Here is a 23,451-nt window from a genome sequence, read left to right as displayed (position 1 = left end):
TTTGACATTCCTTCAAAGACAAAGTCATTAGAGACAAAATTAATGAAGGTGTTGAGCAACTGACAGGCACATATGAGGGTAACACCAAAAATCTTTAGAAAATCAAACAAGAATCAGTTTTAAAAAATACATAGATGATTTGATTGTTTTTCAAAGTATTCCCCTTTAGCACCAATACATTTTGCATTTTATGCCATTATTTCTGAGGGACTTCAAAAACAAGGTTTCTACAATGTTCCACTTTTTTCATCTGACGATGAAAAAGTAACGTCGTTGGTTTTGCTACATATGACAATGTTTTGTCATGATGGAAAATTATTTTTTCTTTTGAGTATTTTTCCGCCAACTTTTTCAAAAACTTTTGTGTAAACAGACATGTGTACCAATCAGCAGTAACAGTATGTCTATCTTGTAACAATAGTAGCAATATGGCCCACTTCACAAAAAAAAGGGAAAAAAAGCACCTAGCAACTATCTTCTTATCGGCACTGAATTCATCGGACTTTTGTGGCCTTAGTTCTGTTCAAAAGATCTACTGAGGTGACACTCTTCTTTTCAGGATCACAACAATAAATCCAAAATTCGTCACGTGTGGCAATATTCCAAACCAATTTGAAGTGGCCCCTTGGAATTTTTCCAGAGCTTTTTGCTCTAATCAATGCATTTTCATTTTACATGGAATCCATCCACAACAAAGTTTACTCATGTCTAATTGTCAGTGTAAAATGTTTTGGAATTTGGCTCGTACAAATGTCGAGTGTCAACCCCCCCCCCCCCCCCCCCCCCCAAAAAAAAGTTGCTCTTCTTCAAGCACTGTTCAAATAGCAATACATACATATATAAATTCCCTCTTTCCTGATGAGGCAACAGTTTGTTGCGAAAGCTTGAATTTTGTGTGTATGTTTGTGTTTGTTTGTGTGTCTATCGACCTGCCAGCGCTTTTGTTCGGTAAGTCACCTCATCTTTGTTTTTATATATAAATTGTCAGTTTATCTTCTTCAAGCACTATTCAGACAGCAGTAATATTTTTATTAGTAACAGCATCCTTTGATGTCCTTCACAAAATTCATCACTAAAAAAAGCACTCTCTTAAATTCACTACACCAGTTATTGTTGCCTTACATGGTGCTTCTCTGTCAAATGATTTTCTAAGCCAATCTTCAACTTGTTTAGGTGCTAATGATGATTTAAAATTGTAATTATCTACACCAGTTGAAAATGTTAAAATTTTTATTTGCTTTACTTCAAGATCTAATAAAATCGGTAATGTCTTTTACAGAAGGCTGTGGATTGCTGTGTTATAAAGGTCATGTCCAGAAGAGGATAGGCACCACGTCAAGGAAGTTGAAACAAAGTTTGAGAGACAAGAAAAATGGGAAAACCATAAGAGGCAGGCTGCCAGACAAAATGATTGATGAACTACAGCAGCATTATGCAATGGCCATTAGAAATAATACTGAGGATTTGTTGAAAATGAAGCAGGCAGTATGGGCCACCTTCTTCCAAAGATTGTCAACTGATGAAAAACCAGTACACCACCTTTGCCCCCCAAGACCAGATTCATGGTGCAATTACAACAATGCCCAGTACTCAAACAGTACATACAGCCATAAACATCCCATCCCAGAAGCATTCATAGATATCATAAAACCTATTTACAGAGACCTGGCAAATCCTGAATTACTGAAGAACTGTCTTCATGGTCAGACCCAAAATCCCAAGTAGTCGTTCAATAATCTTATATGGACTCGCTTACCAAAAAATGTTTTTGTTAGAATGAAGACACTAAAGTGAGAGTCAGTAATGCTTTTATTGCTTTCAATGATGGCAGCATTGGTAGGGTGAAAGTGCTACAGCATATGGGAATTAATCCTGGAGCTAACTGCATCAGAGAACTTGAACGGATGGACAAGGTTCGCATTGATAAAGCAGAGTATGCAGCACAGTTGGAGTCTAGAAAGAAGAAAAGAAGAAAAAACTTGGAAAAGGTCAAGACAATGATATACAGTATGATGGAGGGTGTTTCTGAGTGACTAAAAATAAAAAATTAAGACATATTAAGTGAGTTACAGTCTTTTGAAACTTTAGAAGCCGTTCCTGAAAATTTACATTTTCTGTTGCATTTTTCCCTAAATCTCAGAAACCACTTTGAGTAGAGATTCAAATTTTGAGGGAGTAATAACATACATATCCTGAGTCTACTGAACTAAAAGAAGAACATAATAATATGCATAATTAAAATTATTTAGGATAATGTCCAAAAAAGTACACAAAATTTTAACCGTATAATTAAAAAATTGTATTTCCAAAAGCAGTGGCTGAAATGCAATTATTGTACTTCAGTAGACTCAGTACATACAATTTAATGTCCAGTAAAAGTTTCATGTCAATGGCTACAGTGGTTCCTGAAATACAGGGAAGCCAAGACATTAAATTTAACATTGTCAGGATAGGGTGTTCCAACTCCCCTTAAATAATGATAATTAACATAGTACTAGAGTACATCATACAAACTACTTTGCAATCAACTAGCAAGACATTAGAAAGTAGCTGTCAGATATAAAATAATTTTTGTATTTAGAACTCTCTTGTACACAAAACTGAAATTATCACTAACCATTTGTGCTACAGCCTTTCTCAGAGGTAACAGACAAATTAAACTAAGTAACTAACGAGCTGACTAATCACTACACACAGACATATAAAAACAATGGAAACTCCAGTTGGAATAAGAACATTACAAGTTAAAGATATAGTGCTATTTACTATAAAGATGACACGTTAAGTTGCAGGCAGGCAGACACTTACACAATAGCTTTCAGGCATAGACTTCATATTTAAGAGAGAGAGAGAGAGAGAGAGAGAGAGAGAGAGAGAGAGAGAGAATGGAGAAAAACACACACACACACACACACACACACACACACACACACACACACGACCGCCACCTATAGCAGCTCGGACCAGAGTGCTAATGTCTGCATGAGGTGTGCTGGCTTGTATGAATGAATGAATGTGTGTGTGTGTGTGTGTGTGTGTGTGTGTGTGTGTTTTTTCTCTTTCTTTTTCTGACAAAGACTGTGGGTGCAAGATAATGTGTAAGTGCCTTTTAATTGTGCCTGTCTGCAACTTAACGCGTCACCTGTACGGTAAGTAGCAATCTATCTTTTCCTTACAATGCTGACATACACATACAGTCTCACAAACAGTTCCCCTATAACAGATCAAGCTTTTCGACTTGAATGTGTGTGGTTGAATGATTCTACGGTTTCATGTCAGATCTTCCTATTCTCATCAAGTGACTGCAGAAGGTCCGTAGCTTTGTTAACAGTTGGATTTTCTTCATATTCTTCAAGAAATTTTTTACTGTCCTCATTTCAGGCAGGTGTATATTCTTTACAATAGCCTCTATTGATAAATCGTCTGGCTGGTCCTTTAATTATGCCTATAAACCGACTGTAGTTAGTGTGTGTTTTGGCTTTACCCATCTGATATGGTTATCTGTTTGTTTTCTGAATTCAGTCCAGTTAGCTTTCTCGAAATTCCACCTCAGTTTCGGATGCAACTGCACAAGGGGTACACATATTCCAGTCTCTAGAATAATAGGTCTGTGCTGACTGTGGAGGAAATCTTTAAGTATTGAGTGGCGTATCTGGGTATGGGTGCTGTGAAGGTGAGTTGGGAAGCACAGATCAGGTGTATATCCTCTGTTCCAACATCCTAAATGAAAGGTAGGTGGATCCTTGGCATCAAAAATTACTTCCAGTTTTCGGCTTCTATCCATTCACAAAGAGTTTCACCATTACTGTCGTTTTCACAATATCCCCATAGATTATGATGGCTGTTGAAGTCGCCCAGGAATAGAGATGGATGTTGCTGAGACAGTAGAGGAGGAGTAGGCCAGTTTACTCCGGGAGGCTCGTATACATCGATTATTGTCACACTATCAATTTTTGCTGTAATTGTGAAAATATCGTTTTCACTGCTCACGTTGTTACTCATTTAGCACCACCCAAGAGGCACATGTGACTTAGGGTATGTCACAGATGCGAGTAACCTTGCTCCCCCTAACTTCTTCTCAGACATTCTTTCCACTGGAAATCTCCTACCATTATTCAAGAAAAACCAGCTAATAGCAACTCTTAAACTGAACAAAGACCCAACTAAAGTAGAAAGTTACTGCCCAATAGCCCTGTTAAGCATTACAAACTACTGAATGCTCATCTACAACAGGATCTATGAAAGAATTAATAAACAAATACCCATAGAACAAGCGGATTCAGGCCTGGTAGAAGCTGTAATGACGAAGTGTTTGCATTAACAACCCATATTGAAAATGGATATGAGAAGAAATGTGTAAGCATAGCTGCTTTCTTGGATCTACCCACCGCCTACGACATTATATGGTGAGAAGGCCTTCTCTTAAAATTTGTGAGCATCACTCAGTGTCGGAAACTCACAAACCTACTTAGCAACATGCTAAGCAACAGACTTTTCCAGATTTACTCTGATAATGACAGAAGCAAAGTCTTCAAAGTAAGTGACAGACTACCTCAAGGATCTGTATTGGCCCCTCTCCTTTTCAACTTATTCATTTATGATCTGCCAGTCACAACCTCAAGGAAATTCATATATGCTGATGACACCTGTTTGGTAACCCAGAGCTCCAGTTTCACCACTGTTGAAAAAACATTAACTGCTGACATGGAAATCCTGGACACATACTTCAGGAAATTGTGCCTCCGCCTAAACCCTCAGAAAACTTTTACTTCAGCATTCCACCTACGGAACAGACACTCTGACTATAAACCAGAAGTTAAACTCCAAGGACAAACCTTAAAGTACTGCAGCACACACAAGTACCTCAGAATAACACTCGATAGGTCCCTAACTTTCCGACAACATTTCTCCAACGTGGCCGCAAAAGTAAAGACCCGTAATATCATTCAGAAGCTTGTTGGTACCTCCTGGGGTTGCAGTGCTTTGGCACTATCATACTCTGTTGCTGAATACTGTTGTCCAACTTGGATGAACAGTGCTCACTGTAGCAAGATAGATGTGCAACTCAACCAGACAATGCGACTCATCACAGGCTGCATAATTAGCACTCAGACTGCACGGCTACCAGTTTTAAGTAATATCCAACCTCCAGCTCTACGAAGATCAGATGCTCTCCTGAAGATTTGGAGAAACATTCAGAAGAACCCCCAGCCACTCGTACACAGTGATATATTAATAGGGGAACATCAGCGTCTGAAGTCAAGAAAACGACATTGGCAAACTGCACAACATCTTGAAGCCTCCAACTTTAACATCAACGAAGTATGGAGAAGTCAGTGGGAAGAATCATCAGTGTTCAACGGTCATCTGGTTGAAAAGCCTTCCATGCAAGTTCCAAGTTTCACACTCCCCAGATGCCAGTGGAGAATCATCAACCGCATTCGAACAGGAGAAGGGAACTGCGGATATCTAAAGCACAAATGGGGCTGGGCAACATCTCCACATTGTGACTGTGGAGTTGCCCTACAAACAATAAATCACATTGTTGGTGAATGCCTGAAACGAGCCTTCAAGGGATCAATAAATGATATCCACCGTGCATCACCTGAAGCACTCAACTGGGTCAACACACTGGACTTAGAAATTAAGAACTTGTGTAATGTGTACATAATTTAGCATAACACTTTGGACATTTGATTCTGTACCTGTATTCTGCTTTTCATTCCTTACACTGTATACTCTTAAAATTATGTATTTGGTCCAAGCTCTGTATCACCATATGATAAATAAATAAATAACTGCCCCAATCCTAGAGAAAACTAGAAAAAGTGTATATTCTGACATTATGGAATGATTATGAAAGAATAAAAAATTGATGTGAAATGTGGTGAAGTATTTTAAATGAATTACTCAATCTGACACTGAAACAAAATTTAGATTAATATTTTATTTGTTTCCTTTGTCTACTATTGCTCTCACTAGGTGTGGGGCTGTCCCATTCTGGTGTCTCAGTAGTGATCTGCCCTTCCTTTTCAGCATCCCCCAGCCTAAACCTCTCCCCTCCTTAATGAAAGGTCTACTAGTTTTGAAAGCTCGGCAGTGTGTCTCTCTCTCTCTCTCACTTTTATATGTGAGTTTTGGTAGTACCACACAGTTCACCTCCTGGTGCTAAGTACTGCCCATCAACTCAGTCTTCTAATTTGTTATGTAATTACCACACCATATATCTAAGACAATTTTAATTATCGTAAGCACACTGCATATGACATGTCAGTACAATATTTATACGTCTACCAGCCAATTTATGGATGACTTCCATTTGGTATGTGCCATTCACTGTTGTAACACCTTATACAGTATGCTCTACTTTTAGCAAATAAACGAGTGTATTGTAACACCTTATCCAGTTTGCTCTACTTTTAGCAAATAAACAAGTGTACTTCCCAAACAGTAGCACAAGCTGACATATCAACAAATTAAATATATAATATTATTAGTCAAAAAATATACCAATTATTTGTAACATTGGTTCTGGGTTAAAGGAGACCACTCGGCAAAGGGTAGAAATGTCGAGTTGTCAAAAAAGAAGTCATCCTTAAGCAGAAGCGCTGTTTTGTCAACAGGCGAAAACCTGCTAGCTTTAGGAGTTATCTCTGACAAGTTACAGTAAAACACACACACACACACACACACACACACACACACACACACACACACACACCTATGCTCCCTACACAGTGCTGGATGGACTAAAAGTGCCAATGCTGTATTCTGATCAGGTGGACTGGTCATCCCCCATACAGCCCAGTCACCAGTGGACAGCTTATCTGCAGTAACGAGAACTCGCTTGCCGTGTATGCTGAAGGCGCCTCACAAAAGCCTTCACATACAGGCAATACATCCCCCACCCCCTGAACCTAATCCACACACCCCAATTCCCCCCCCCCCCTCCCCCCAGACAAGAAGAATCAGCTGTGAAGGAGACCCCCACCCGGTCACCAAATATCACCATGGACTACATCCTTCCCCATGGCTTTCATTATCTCTCAGCCTGCCCTGAAATGAGGGCTATCCTGCCCTAGCCCTTCCTCCTGAAGCGTTCCCCCATCACCCACCAAACCTACACAACCTACTAATCCATCCCTATATCACTCCCACACTCCCAATCCCTTGTCGCCAGGATATGATCCCTGTGGCAGACCCAGGTGCAAGACCTGCCCAATCCACTCACTCAGCACCTCCTCCTTCAGTCCTGCTACAGGACTATGCTACCCCTACAGAGACTGGGCCACCTGTGAAAGTGGCGTGGGATATACCAACTCTGCTGCAAACAGCACAACACTTTATGTCAGTATGACTACTAACTGACTGTCCAGGAGAATGAATGGCCACTACCAAACTGTGGCCAAGAACCAAGCTGACCACCTAGAAGCACAACATGCTTAATTTCAATGACTGCTTAATACCCAGGCCATCTGGATCATTCCCTCCACTACCAGCTTTTCTGAACTATGCTCCCATAACTGTCCTGGCATCAATCTGCGGTAACCCACTGTCGCTACAAACCCTACCGTATTTACTCGAATCTAAGCTGCACTTTTTTTCCAGTTTTTGTAATCCAAAAAACCACCTGCAGCTTAGAATCGAGAGCAAAGTAATTGGAAGTTCTGAAAAATGTTGGTAGGTGCCGCAACAACTGACTTATTCCGTCAAATATGTGTAGCGCTACACAGGCATGCTTTGCAGGCACTAAGATAAATATTGGCGCCAAAACCTCTATGTCAGTAAATAAATTTTAAGAAAAGGTAGAAGACGAGCTTTTTTCTCTGCCCCGAGTTTCGACCACTGCATTTTCGTACATTATCCAAAGAAGTAAATAGAAATTCCGTATTGTTTGTCTTCGATTGTAGCAGCCTTTCAAATATTTGTAGCAACAATAATAAATTTCTTTACACAAAAATACCAACAATGCACAAGGCTTTAGGATTGTTACACAAGTTGATTATGCTGGGGCTCATTAAGATTTCAAGCAGCGGCACCTATTGCTTCGTGGAAGTTTGTGAAGTGCTTGTTGGTGTTAGTGAACCATGATGAAGCGCTTTCATTATAGTACAAATTCAAGATGGGAGAAATTTCTTTTGGGGAACGAAGTTCTAATCGTGCTGCAAGTCTGCAATACGGGACTGATGAGAGCAACGTCAGGTGATGGCGACTGCAGAGAAACAAATTATTTGAATGTTCAAGTAGCAAAAAGCATTTAGTGGGCCAAACTGGGGCCAATATCATGCACTAGACGTGATTTTAAATGAATTTGTTAATCAACAGTGTCAGAAATTCCTGCCTGTGAACGCCAAAAATTTAAAAATTAAGGCACACGAAATTGCTAGAGAACAAAATACCGAAAATTTTAAGGCTAGTCGCGGATGGATTGATCTGTTTATGAAGCGCTGGGGTTTTTCACTTCGGAGGCGAACTTCAGTTGTACAGAAGCTGCTGAAAAAAGAAAAACTTGTGGAATTTCAGCGTTTCATAATCAGGAGGTGCACTGAAAAGCAACACCTTCTTGGTCAGACAGGAAATGCTGACCAAACTCCCTTATATTTTGACATGCCGTCAAATTATAAGGTTGATGCCAAAGGAAAGAAAGACAAGTGTTCTTACATCAGGGGGTGAAAAACAGCGGATGTCCGTCATGCTGGCTTGCACAGCAGATGGACGTAAATAAACCCTATTCATAGTTTTCAAGCGAAAGACTTTACCGAAATCGGAAGTGTTTCCAAAAGCTGTAATTGTACGAGCAAACGGTACTGGGTGGTTTTCGGAGGACATGATGCTGGAATAGATTAAGCATGTGTGGAATCGTCGTCCCGGCGCAATGCTTGGTTTACACAGCCTGTTGGTATTAGATGCCTACGCAGGCCATACAACACCTGCAGTAAAACGAAAATTAGGGGAAAGCAAAACAGACTTGGCAGTAATTCCAGGCGGGATGATGTCAATTCTGCAACCACTTGACGTCTGTTTGAATAAACCATTTAAGGACAAGTTTAAACACATGTACGCAGACTGGCTTTCAAAAAGCAACAGACAACTGACACCAACAGGACGTGTAAAACGCACAAGTGTGACAATGGATTTATGATACATGGAAGTGTGTTCCAAATCAGACTACGCAACAAGCATTTAAAAAATGTTCGATATCCAGTGCACTAGATGGTACAGAGGACGATGCTCTGTATGAAGAAATGAGCAACAAAGAATCAAGTAACAGTGGTTCAGAATCACGACTGATATTTTAAACATTTCGTATAAGATGTATTACAAACCTAATAAAATTTTGTTTTAAATTTCAGCATTTAACTTCTAAGTTATTTTCATTCTTTTTTTTTATTACGGTTGCTACTCTGCATTGCAAAGGATAGAAAAGCGTGGAGAGCTGCATCAAACCAGTCTGCAGTCTAAAGACAACAACAACAACAACAACAACACACACACACTGCATTTGAAGTCATCACTAAAAATCTGCTACGAAAACACGACTGGCAAGACTGTTTGTGATGCCAACTCTACGTTCTGAATTATTTCCTACCTGTGACAAGAGGTGGTTGCTAATAGGAACTTTTACGAATTGTGAATCACATGCAGTATTCACGTCACCATAAGAATAACACGAATGCAAACATTATGCCATGTATTCTTTCATGTTTGCTGCTATCTCATTTAAATCCTGTCTGCCTAATAAACTACGAAACTAGAGTGAGATAACTGCAAATGTGGAAGAATATACATATCATGTCATGTTTATATTCGTATTAATCTTATGCTAAATAATGATACAGTCAGAAATGGAGCACGGCAACGGACTAGATTTTTAAATCTAAGATGACTAATTTCTGTGCAGAATGTAATGTACTAAAGAGGACTCTGCAAACATTTTCAAAGAGAGAAAAATTTTCTCTAAACTTTTGTTCAGAAGATCTTCTATCACATGCAGTCTATTAAATAGCAGTCTCTTGCCATTATTTCGCTAATGAGACAATTCCTCTCTTTTTTTTTATTGTAAGCGGCGTTAGCGCACACAAAAGCAAGCCGTGCCGCGAGCAGTGACAGGTCGTAAACACTGATTATCAGAATGCAACAAACAATGCATGACACAGTACAATAATGCATTTTCAGCTTAGAGTGACACAAACACCTGTAACAAAGAGAACGGCACTTATCAGATCAAAGCAAAATAAGCAATCAATTCAAACCAGACAAAGCACGTGAAAAAGGAAGGGTGCCCGTATAAATACGGACGGAGCACCTGACGCACAGCAATGGCTACGTGGTAAAGCTTAAATGCTGAGCTTACAACTCGAACCAAACTACTGTAGCTGTTATCTTCATCAATTTGACCTAAATTGTGTCTCATGTTACAATGGACCAACTTCATTTAGATTTGGAGGTGAGATCTAAAACTTTTCTCTCCCCTTGAATTTGGAGTCTCAAATTTCAGGTGCGGCTTAGATTTGGGAAAATTTTTTCCTTGATTTCGAGTCTCATTTTTCAGGTGCTGCTTAGATTCAAGTAAATACGGTAGCCCTAAAATTTTCCCTTCCCAGTCCTGTCACCTCTTTCCATTTCACATCTCCACATCATGTTCACGGAGTGTCGCATTCATTACTGGCTTCTACAATCGTGCATTACAAGCCACCCCTCCCTGTCACATTCCTAGGCAGGAAACTGACTGCTTCCTCCGAGCTGTTGGTCGCCCACATGAAAGTCATTCTCCCTGACCCCTGCATCCCTCTCACCACTCCACCTGACACTCCCCACACCACCACCAGTCCACCTGCTGAAATGCAGCATTTCCAATGTTATTCCAGCTGGCACCATAAAGGGACATAAGTGTGTGTGTGTGTGTGTGTGTGTGTGTGTGTGTGTGTGTGTGTGTGTGTGGTTGGGGGGGGGGGCATTTTAGCTCTCAAATATGTAACTCCAAAAGATAACAAGTTGTTTCCCCCCCCATGTGCGTACTGATAACTCAACGCTTCTGCTTTTCAATGAGTGATCTCTCTTAATCCAAAAGTATTTGCATTCTACGAGAACATTCCTACAGCATGGAATATTGGTTTATTAGAACTTCAACTCCATCTTCAGGGTTCTAAAATGTTATCACAGGTGCTAAATAACAGCATTAAGAAGTCATTATAATAGGGAGAGATACAACACTGATATGTGAATGTGAATATAATATAAATCAAATTTCAGCACTATTACACACATGTTCTTAAACAACACAATTTATTTCCTTTTGAATGCTTCATTTTAGCCACACACAGTATTAACAAACTGATGTATTGTAATATTTTCTTTATTGATAGAATGCTTCCAAAGATTCTCATGAAGTAATTCTGCTCTTAGATGTGTAAAACATATGGGGCAATCAAATGAAAATGAGACAGATGGAAAACTGTTTGCGACTGTCTTCGGAACCGTGATTGTACATCTCTTCGTCCATAGCAAATCGATTGTGACAAATCACTTTCTTTGGGGTTCCAAAAATATGGAAATCACATTGGGGGAGGGTGGGGGGGGAGGGGGGGGGGGGGGGGGGGGGGGGGAAGGAGATTGGAATTGTATGGAGGATGTGTAAGGATTTCCCAGAAAAATGTATGCAGCAAAGTCTAAATATATTTGGCATTTGGTAACACGTGGGCAGACATCATCCACCAAGATAATTATACTGCCCATCAACATTTCTGAAAGTTTGGACTTTGCAGCACTCTTTAACTTTTGAAAAGTGTTGACATGCTGCTGTGTACTAATTGTGGGGTCATTTTTCAGAAAGTCTACGAGCAGTGGGCTCTTGCGGTCAGAGAAAATGGTCACCATAACTTTCCCAGGCTGCTCTGCATGTTGTTTTGACTACACTGCAGAAGTTTCACTCGGAAGCCTTTAAAGATCCACCAAAAAGCCACAATTTCTCAATGCGAAATTTTGATATTTTTGGAGCACTGAAGAAAGAGATTCATGACCATCGATATGTTTCAGATGAAGAGGCACATGCCTTGGTACAATCACGGTTCCATGGGCAGCCGCAAACATTTTTCTGTGAGGGCACTGAACCTCTCGTCTCACAATGGGATAACTCTATTAAAAGTTACTGCCAGTGCTTGATTTGCAAAAAAGGTTCTGGTACTGTGAACTTCTGGGGGACGTTTTTTTGAAATTTAGATGCCTTAAAATGTTATTTTAGTGCTTTCTTTTTGTCAGAGGTACCAGTAAGGTGTGCCGTCGCATAAAGTCACAAATCAAGCACAAGTTACTTTTGAAATAACAAACAGTTTATATTAACTCCTCCCATTTGTCCTGTTTTCATTTGACTGAGCCTGGCATATAGCTTGCATTTATTACAAAACTGTTCACTTCGCTTGGTTATACACAGTTGCCACATAAATAAGATAAAAGTGTTTACAGCAGAATTTAGAAGCTTCTTGAAAGACTTTTTGTGTATGAAGCTGTATTTACCACCACATGCTCCCCTGTCTCTCTGCCCACATCATTGCCCCCCCCCCCCTCCCCCCTATATGTTCATCTCCTCCTCCACACTCCCCACCTCCTCCCCCACCTGCTTGGTCATGCCCATCAGCATGTCTCCCCCCCCCCCCCCCCTTTCCATGCCCCATCTCCTCTTTGCTGCTCTCTCTGCCACATTTTATTCAATTCCATTTGTGATTAGCTAATTTTGTCCTAGTACATGTTATCGAGCAAGCTAGCAGTTATGGCTACCTTCAGGCAGACCAGAAATAATACACCAATTATGTAAGAATTAAAAAAATGCCCAATTCAATTACATCACACAAAAACTACAGTGCACGCTTACAACAATTCATGATCAAAATACAGTAGTATGGGAAGAACAGCATGTAATGGCATCTCAAATAAGACTGTGCCCAACCTGCATGTTGTTGTTGTTGTTGTTGTGGTCTTCAGTCCAGAGACTGGTTTGATGCAGCTCTCCATGCTACTCTATCCTGTGGAAGCTTCTTCATCTCCCAGTACCTACTGCAACCTAAATCATCCTGAATCTGCTTAGTGTATTCATCTCTTGGTCTCCCTCTATGAGTTTTACCCTCCACGCTGCCATCCAATACTAAACTGGTGATCCTTTGATCCCTGCTTCTAGTCATGATGTACCACAAATTTCTCTTCTCCCTAATTCTATTCAGTACCTCCTCATTAGTTATGTGATCTACCCATCTACTCTTCAGCATTCTTCTGTAGCACCACATTTCGAAAGCTTCTATTCTGTTCTTGCCCAAACTATTTATCGTCCACATTTCACTTCCATACATGGCTACACTCCATACAAATACTTCCAGAAACGACTTCCTGACACTTAAATCAATTCTCGATGCTAACAAATTTTTCTTCTTCAGAAACGCTTTCCTTGCCATTGCCAGTCTACATTTTATATCCTCTCTACTTCGACCATCATCAGTTATTTTGCTCCCCAAATAGCAAAATTCATCTACTACTTTAAGTGTCTCATTTCCTAATCTAATTCCCTCAGCATCACCCAACTTAATTTGATTACATTTCATTATCTTCGTTTTTCTTTTGTTGATGTTTATCTTATATTCTCCTTTCAAGACACCGTCCATTCCGTTCAACTGCTCTTCCAAGTCCTTTGCTGTCTCTAGCAGAATTACAATGTCATCGGCAAACCTCAAAGTTTTTATTTCTTCTCCATGGATTTTAATTCCTACTCCAAATTTTTCTTTGTGTCCTTTACTGCTTGCTCAACATACAGATTGAGTAACATCGGAGAGAGGCTAAACCCTGTCTCACTCCCTTACCAACCACTGCTTCCCTTTGATGGCCCTCAACTCTTATAACTGCGATCTGCTTTCTGTACAAATTGTAAATAGCCTTTCACTGCCTGCATTTTACCCCTGCCACCTTCAGAATTTGAAAAGGAGTATTCCAGTCAACATTGTCAAAAGTTGTCTCTAATTCTACAAGTGCTAGAAACGTAGGTTTGCCTTTCCTTAATCTATCTTTTAAGATAGGTCGTAGGGTCAGTATTGCTTCATGTGTTCCACCATTTCTATGGAATCCAAACTGATCTTCCCCCCAGGTCGGCTTCTACGAGTTTTTCCATTCATCTGTAAAGAATTTGTGTTAATATTTTGCAGCCATGAGTTATTAAACTGATAGTTTGGTAATTTTCACATCTGTCAACACTTGCTTTCTTTGGGATTGGAGTTGTTATATTCTTCTTGAAGTATGTGGGTATTTCACCTGTCTCATACATCTTGCTCACAAGATGGTAGAATTTTGTCAGGGCTGGCTCCCAACGCTGTCAGTAGTTCTAATGGAATGTTGTCTACTCCTGGGGTCTTGTTTCGACTTAGGTCTTTCAGTGCTCTGTCAAATTATTCACACAGTATCATAACTCCCATTTCATCTTCATCTACATCCTCTCCCATTTCCGTAATACTGTCCTCAAGTACATCACCCTTGTATAGATCCTCTACATATTCCTTCCACCTCTCTGCTTTCTCTTCTTTGGTTAGATCTGGGTTTCCATCTGAGCTCTTGATATTAATGCAAGTGGTTCTCTTTTCTCCAGAGGTCTCTTTTAATTTTCCTGTAGTCAGTATCTATTGCACCCCTAATAAGATATGCCTCTACATCCTTACATTTGTCCTCTAGCCATCCCTGCTTAGCCATTTTGCACTTCCTGTCGATCTCATTTTTGAGACGTTTGTATTCATTTTTGCCTGCTTCATTTACTGCATTTTTATATTTTCTCCTTTCATCAATTAAATGCAATATTTCTTCTGTTACCCAAGGATTTCTACCAGTCCTCGTCTTTGTACCTACTTGATCCTCTGCTGCCTTCACTATTTCATTCCTCAAAGCTACCCATTCTTCTTCTATTGTATTTCTTTCCCCCATTCCTGTCAATTGTTCCCTTATGCTCTCCATGAAACTCTCTACAACCTCTGGTTCTGTCAGTTTATCCAGGTCCCATCTCCTTATATTCCCACGTTTTTGCAGTTCCTTCAGTTTTAATCTGCAGTTCATAACCAGCAGATTGTGGTCAGAGTCCACATCTGCCCCTGGAAATATCTTACAATTTAAAACCTGGTTCCTAAATCTATTATACAATCTATCTGAAACCTTCTAGTATATCCAGGCCTCTTCCATGTATACAACTTTCTTTCATGATTCTTGTACCAAGTGTTTGCTATGAGTAAATGATGCTCTGTGCAAAATTCTACCAGGCGGCTTCCTCTTTCATTTCTTACCCCCTTTCCATATTCACCTACACCTCAATGTACACCAACATAAAATGCATAAAGGTAAAAAATATTTATGTAAAATCATATTATCGTTGAACGATGTTATAACATTACAATCACATTTCTGACAGTCTGCATTTAGGACTAAAGAGTAATAAACAGTAATCGAAATAGTAGTTTTGCAGTGAAGATTAGTGGTTTTTTAGTCCTATGTTTTATATTTTTAAGCTATTACAGGGATTATATCATATGATGATTGCTTCCACAATATCCCTCTTACCTGTTAAGTTTCACACGAAGATCACAGTCCATATGAAGAACATACCCTATAATGTCACGCAGTCGCCGACTGATTGTGATAACAGCTGATGTACCTTGTAAGAACACTTCATTAAGGCTTCTCGCTATCTGCAGAACTTCACGTGCACGTGGTATGATTCTAGAAAAAGGATATGCAAAAGTGCTATAATTAACAGATATGGATAATTCAGTGACGTGGCTCAAAATGACTAATTGATTTCTTTCTTATTGTTCCTCCTTTCAAAATGTGGCTTATAGATAACTGCTCCATTTCCACACACCGTAACTAGAGATGCTGTCTTACACAGTAATTTAAATTATGATCACATACTACTGAAACATAAAATGCAGTACTGGAACATACACAATGTGATCAAAAGTATCTGGACACTGCCAAAAAAATAATAATTTTTTCATATTATGTGCATTGTGATGCCACCTACTGCCAGGTACTCCATATCAGTGACCTCAGAAGTCATTAGACATCGTGAGAGAGCAGAATGGGGCACTCCGCAGAACTCGCGCACTTCAAACGTGGTCATGTGATTGAGTGTCACTTATGTCATATGTCTGTATGCGAGATTTCCACACTCCTAAACATCCCAAGGTCCACTGTTTCCAATGTGATAGTGAAGTGGAAATGTGAAGGGACACATACAGCACAAAAGCATACAGGCTGACATCGTCTGTTGACTGACAGAGACTGCCGATAGTTGAAGAGGTTTGTAATTTGTAATAGGCACACATCTATCCAGACCATCACACAGGAGTTCCAAACCGCATCAGGATCTGCTGCAAGAACTATGACAGTTAGGTGGAAGGTCAGAAAACTGGGATTTCATGGTTGAGCGGCTGCTCATAAGCCACACATAACGCCGGTAAATGCCAAATGATGCCTCGAATGGTGTAAGGAGTGTAAACATTGGAAGATTGAACAGTGGGAAAACGTTGTATGGAATGACAAATCACGGTACACAATGTGGCGATCCGATGGCAGCGTGTGGGTATGGCGAATGCCCAGTGAACATTATCTGCCAGTGTGTGTAGGGCCAACAGTAAAATTCGGAGGTGGTGGTGTTATGGTGTGGTTGTGCTTTTCATGGAGGGGGCTTGCACCCCTTGTTGTTTTGCATGGCACTATCACAGCACAGGCCTACCTTGATGTTTTAAGCACCTTCCTGCTTCCCTCTGTCGAAGAGCAATTTGGGGATGGTGATTGTATCTTTCAACACAATCAGGCACTTATTCATAATGTACGGAGTGGTTACCCGACAATAACATCCCTGTAATGGACTGGCCTGCACAGAGTCCTGACCTGAATACTATAGAACACCTTTGGGATGTTTTGGAACTCCGACTTCGTGCCAGGCCTCACAGACCAACATCGATCTCTCTCCTCAGTCCAGCACTCCATGAAGAATGGCCTGCCATTCTCCAAGAAACCTGCCAGCACCTGACTGAACATATGCCTGTGAGAGTGGAAGCTGTCATCAAGGCTATGTGTGGGCCAACACCATATTGAATTCCAGCACTACCAATGGAGGGCGCCACAAACTTTTAAGTCATTTTCGGCGAAGTGTTCGGATAATTTTGATCACATAGTGCTCTTCCACTTAATGTAGCAGATGCAACAAGTCAGTTTAATCACCACACATTTCCGTGCAAGGTCAAATTTGTGACACGGTTATGTTGAAATGTCATTATACTACAGATAAGTGCCTTACACTCATGTATTGGTATATTATATCTCAATCAGAAAGTCACTGCCAGCTGGAACGTATGTTAGTATGTTTCAAACAATCTGCACTGTTTTAGTTGTTATTATTATTATTATTATTATTATTCGTTACAGTCAACTTTGGACTACGCTAAGCATCAGTCATTTCTTGTGCTTTTTCTTGCGTTCTTCCCAGTACTTCTTCATTTTTTCTGAGTGGGCTTCTTTACGTTCTTGCGACCAGGTTGTTCCCGTCTTCTTTGATTGCGTTCGGTCTTTGAATCCCTGTATTTTGTTGATGGCATTCCTATATTCCATTCTGTTGTAAACTGTCTCTGGTTTTAGTTGTACTTATATATTAATTATTTTATTAATAGCAGTATATTTCTCTTTTGTTATTATTGTTGTTATTATCGTCACAGCAAATTAGAGTGGTTCTGGAGTCATGTCTTTCAAATGTGAGGGGCACAGCTAACGTGAAATGGATCCTGTCTTCAACCATTGTAGCCAGTGCATACGGTTCTACTACTGAAGCACTGTATGAGAAAAATATCGTTACGCAGAGCCTGTGATCGCTTCTCACTGAACTCAGGCCACTGCCATGTGCTGCCATCGCATCACATCATAGGTCTAACCGATAGAATGTCCAAATTTAGTCATAGCCAGTCCTTGAAAACCACCACAGTTCAATGTCAGAACTGACATGTGGAGCTCACATTTCACTTTTTGTCACATGGCTTTACTTATACCAAAGTCGCATCATCCCTCTTTCTCGTGGACTGTTGGCATCCTGGCAGTGACAAGCGTCCAATTTTCCATCTGCTGTCAAGCTTTGTTGTCACCAATCACAGTATTTGGTGTGTGTGTGTGTGTGTGTGTGTGTGTGTGTGTGTGTGTGTGTGTGGACTGGACAGTCAGCTTTGCCAATTCATATTGAACTAGCCTGAGGTTTGCCTAAAGCAATTTAGAGAAACCACGGAAGACCTAAACATCAATGGTTAGGTAGGGATTTTAGTCTTAACATTCCAAAAAACATGTGCATGGTCTTAAGCATTGTGACATCACACTCACTTGGAGTATCATATCGCACATCTTGCAGTGATATATGCTTAAAGTTCCTTCTGTGACTTGTCTGCAAGAATTCATTAATTTTGAGGAATACAGAACTTCATAAGTGTGTACTGCTCTGACAGCACACCTGTATCATTCTGAATCAGGAGCTGCACCATAACAATGCGAAATATTATCTTCCAGTGTTACAGTCTCACCACACACAACGCTGTCAGTTTTCTTTGATCTGAATTTTGTATAAATAGGTGTATGAAGAATAAACCCGTGCCCAGAGATGAATTGGACCACTTATCTTGTGGAAACTAAATGCTCCATCCTACTTTATTCTTTAGTGTTTGGCAGAAGTGATGCCGACATGTGTTGCCACTCCCTGTCAGTACTGCAGCTCCAATACCCAGTAACACACCATGTACTGTCCACATTCTTTTCATGTATTTTCTCTTCAGAGCTACTCTCCTTTGTAGTTAAAGGTCTTCGAGGTATATATATTCCCAAGATAACAAGTAGGGAATCTACTGGCATTGTTTTGTATACATTTCTCACTCTTAAGAGTATACCCCTTCGCATTTTTCTCAGAAGCATTAATAGCTTTTCATGTGTCTGTTTATGTGGTTCAGCACTGCCTCTGAGCTTTAAACATAAAGACTACCCTATGAAACTGCCTCACTGTATGGTTGGTATTGAATACTGAACAGTGATGAAGCTGGCAACTTAATGCATTATTTTTACACATATTCTGTCAGTAATTTTATATGGTCTCTGCAACTCAGAACCTCAAGGAGATAGAGAGCAAAATATGTATCTGGTGTCTTTTGATTAAAACTTTGTTTAGCATAATGATCATAGTCCACACTGTAGTTAATTTTCCTTTCAGAAGGATATATGTTTTATTTACTACTGTTTTTATTTGTCAGGCAAGCACCAGCTCTTTGTGTATTTTAGAAGTGTTGTGCCACTAAATACAACACAGACCCCCAAATCGATTTCTGTCCACATCCCTTTGTGATGTTTCTTTGTATTTCTACATGGCTGGTGCATTAGACTTCCAATTTTTACCATAATCCTCAAGATTCAAACAAAAACTTGTTGGAACTTTCAAATGCCTGGGCCCGGCAGGAAATAAGGGCCAGCACAGGATCCATACGTGTATACTACACTCAGCACAATGAAACGCAAAGCACCACATGCCCAGTCCAATGGACCTTTTAAAAATCTTCCCTTCTGAAAGGCACATTTGTTCCGTCTGGTCAGTTCTCTATGCGAGTGTTGTCACACACAGAAGTCTTAAATTACTGTACTGTTTTCTTTCTTTATTGTAGACATTTGTCCCAGTGAAAGCATTCTATTTCTTTATACACATGCCCTGAATTAAATCTATGTCTGATTTGGTGGTTTCATTATATAGAGTAATTGTCCTCACTGTTTCTTCCAATTTTACTTGATAAGTGGAACGGTCGATTCTGATTTATTGGGAGAATTCTAAATAAGTGTAGCCCACCTGTAAAGGAGACAGTGTACAGAACACTAGCACAACCCATTCTTGAGGACTGCTAAAACATTTGGGATCTGCAGCGGGTCAGACTAAAGAAAGACACTGAAGCAATTGACAGGTGTGCTCCTACATTTGTTACCTGTAGGTTAGGACAATACCCGAGTATGACAGAAGTCCTTTGTGAACTCAAATGGGAATCCCTGAATGGAATACTGTGTTCTTTTTGTGAAACATTATGAAGAAAATTTAGAAAACAGGAATTTGCAGGTGAAACCACACTACAATTCTACTGCCGCCAACACACATTTCACGTAAGGACTGTGAAGACAAGGTACGAGAAATAAGGGCTTGTATGGAGGCATGTCAACAGTTGTGTTCCCCTTGTTCTATCTGGGAGTGGATGAGGAAAGAGAATAACAATTAGTGGTACAAGGTACCATCTGCCATGCACCATGCACTGATGAAAGATTCATTTTGCAAATAATCACTGATCCCCGAATGGTGGCTAAGCTGTTCTCCACCAACACCTTTCTGCCATAGGTGTTATCGAGGTACATAGGTGAGCTCCTACAGAAATTCGAAAGTTGGAGAGGGGTACTGTCAGGTTGAATTCTGAGCAAGTCATGCCTCGGTAGCTCAGTTGGTAAGAAAACTGCCCAAAAAAGCTGTTGATTCAATGATAAACTGTGGGGTCCATGCATTTACATATCCCTCATTATTTTGCTGACAGCTCCTACTGAAAAAAAGTGTCCCTTGCACACAAAACAATCCCTTAAGGGGTCAATAACAATAAACCACTGACGATGTCTCTCACTGTACAACCAACTCAGATCTATCACCTGAAGGAAAATGCCTGTCTGATGAAAGTGAAGGAAAGATGGTTGCAAAAGCAAAGGGTCAATGTTGGCAAAATAAAACAAAATGCAGAAACATGACAAGCTCCAGTTTCCTAGTCAAACAAACAAATATACTAAACTATGGGAAGGGACAAATATTTGTGCTCTATAGACAAGTAATCTTATTAACAGTAAGTGGAACTGACATATACCTTGGCCCGCTGAAACATGGTACTGACAAACAAACACGGAATGCGAGGCACTGTGTCTTCTGAACCAACAACAGCACAACAACAAAAGTCAGTTCCGAAATCAACGTTATCATGTTGCTGGCTTCTATGTAACCATTGGATGTTAGTGTGTAACCGCCTGCTTCTATATAGTTGTGTCGTGTTACCACTTTGACTACAGTTTTTGTTTATTAAAAAATTTCATCAAAAAGACATTATTCACCAAGTAATAATCTGCTGCACTGTGGAGTGCTGTTAAATAATTAGGCTTTAGAACTTGAGTTTTACAAGCAAGAAAAATAATTTGTTTCTGCTAGTAGGTGTCCATCAGTTTCTGCGGATGAAGTTTTAGAGCTTACACTGGAAAACTCTAGGACTCAGTCAAAGAACTGCAATAAGGAAAGGGGGCTACTTCAATACTTGCAAGAGAATTAAGTAAACTGTGTGGAACAGCCCCTGTGGAGAAAACAGTGTACTTTTAAGTACTACTGAAAAGAAAAAAGGAAAAGCAGCCTCGCGCAGTTACAGATCTTGATTCATTCCAAACTGTTGCAGTTTGTCGGCACATTTATGGATATTATAGTGCAGTGGTTGCTGGCAACAGACACTGCTGCAGAAGTGGGTATGACAAAGCTGCTGTTACATTCACTTGTGAAACAAAATAAGCCTATGGGCACTTACATATGAGTAGATGAAGCTGCAAGGGAACTAGGTCATATGGTAATTAGGCTACCAACTTATCACTGTCATTTCAACCCAATTGAATTGGTTTGGAGTGATGTCAAACTTACATTTGAAATAATAATGTCTTTGACTACAAAAGAAGTGGAAAGGCTGTTACATTAAGTTCGTGCTACTGTAGATGCCACCTCATGGAAGAAGGAAGTAGATCATGTTGGTAAACTTGTTGGAGAAGCCAACTACATGTGATAATAAACAGTTAATAACTGCTGCTGCTGCTGCTGATGATGGTGATTGTTATGATGATGGTTTTAGTGTCAATTCTTGTATACTATAAAATTCTTTTCACAGTAATTATTTTCTCCATTGTCAGAAACACTTTTTCTGTTATACTTACATATACATTATTATGCAGTGGCTTGTATGTGTAGTGATAGTAACACGCATTCACAAAACATATTTCGGTACCAGAGCTGTGAGAATGTGCGAAGGCAGCTATAGCCAACAACATGTGAGCTGTCAAGTGACATATTTCAGTGGCCCATGTGTAGGTCAAGCAGCTTTGTGATAAACTTACTATATACTATTTCAGCCTTGCTCATTTCAGTTTAATATAAGGTAGATTAAACTTTGCGTGGTATAACTCACCTGCACAATCTATCATTGGTAATTAACGGAATGACATGCTTTCGCAACCAGCAAAAATGCAGAGTCAACATTTCAAGAGAGCTTGGCCTGACACCTCCTTTGGGAACAGGATGATACCCCTGTTGGGTGAAACGTTCAACCCACGTAACAGAATTCATAATTTCTGCCAAACTGTTATCATCACTGAACATTTCTGGGCACATTACTGCCAATTGCTCAATACAAATGTTGACTGCAGTAACCAAAGAGTAGAGTTTCTGCAGCAGCAACTGTTGGCAATGAACGGAATCAACTTCACCTGCAGAAGAAAATCAATTAACTGTAAAACAAAGAGTTTAAGCAAATATCAGGTTATGATTTACTAACTTCAATTTATTAAAGATCAAAATTATTTAATTCAAAATTTAGAAAAACATATCATTTAAATATCAGTGAAGTACAGAATAAAACAAATATGACATATTAACTTTTGGAAGGCAAATATGCCTCTATGCAGTCATTTTACGACCATATGTGAGGCATACGTGGGTCACATACTCCAGTGGTATCTCAACTGTAACTGCAAATGTAGTACTCATGATGCTCACTGGTCAGTATGACCAGATGGGGCATAAGCAATAAGAAACAACTTATTTGTTTTGTAGAAGATGCACTATGTAGCAAATAAGCCAATTAAACTACGTCTTGAACAATAAATGAAACTAAACCAACAAAGAAAACAGAACTTTCTGAAGTCTTATTAGGTGGTGGCACTGATAAGAACCTGGACTACAGAACCTACATACGAGGTCTGTTCAAAAAATTCCACAAAATTTTTCCACGCTTATCTTTTACTTATAGTGTATGATCTCCTTCGAAATACTCTTCTACACAATTTATACAACACTCCCAATGCCATTTCCACTTCCAGAAGCAGTCTTGGTATGCATATTGCCGGAAAGTGCAATGTGCTGCCTGCGAATTTTCTTTCATATTGTCTATCATTGCAAATCTCCGTTCTTTCAATGTGGTTTTCAACTTTGGAAATAAAGAAAAAAGTCTGCAGGGACCAGGTCTGGCGAGTACTGAGGATGAGGCAGCACAGTTATTTTGTTTTTTGTGCAATAGCCACACACTAACTGGGATGAATGTGCGGGTGCGTTAGCGTGATGCAAGAAGAATGAATTGTGTAGCCACATTT

General features: G+C 39.8%; 1 protein-coding gene across 1 annotated transcript in view; it reads right to left on the bottom strand.

Moving 5' to 3' along the window:
• The window catches only part of LOC124711323 (midasin-like), a 128,124-nt gene that overhangs the window by 54,391 nt on the left and 50,282 nt on the right, over positions 1-23,451 (bottom strand). Inside the window, exons 7-8 of the mRNA XM_047241341.1 lie at positions 22,272-22,569; positions 15,577-15,735 (exon numbers count right to left, since the gene is read on the bottom strand). Of these exons, the coding sequence (XP_047097297.1) occupies positions 15,577-15,735; positions 22,272-22,569 (457 nt within the window). The remainder of the gene's footprint in view (positions 1-15,576; positions 15,736-22,271; positions 22,570-23,451) is intronic.

The sequence above is a fragment of the Schistocerca piceifrons genome, chromosome 8 (genome assembly GCF_021461385.2).
Source record: "Schistocerca piceifrons isolate TAMUIC-IGC-003096 chromosome 8, iqSchPice1.1, whole genome shotgun sequence".
NCBI lineage: Eukaryota > Metazoa > Arthropoda > Insecta > Orthoptera > Acrididae > Schistocerca > Schistocerca piceifrons.
The sequence above is the reverse complement of the archived record's forward strand: the minus strand, read 5'-3'. Positions and strand labels throughout refer to the sequence as shown.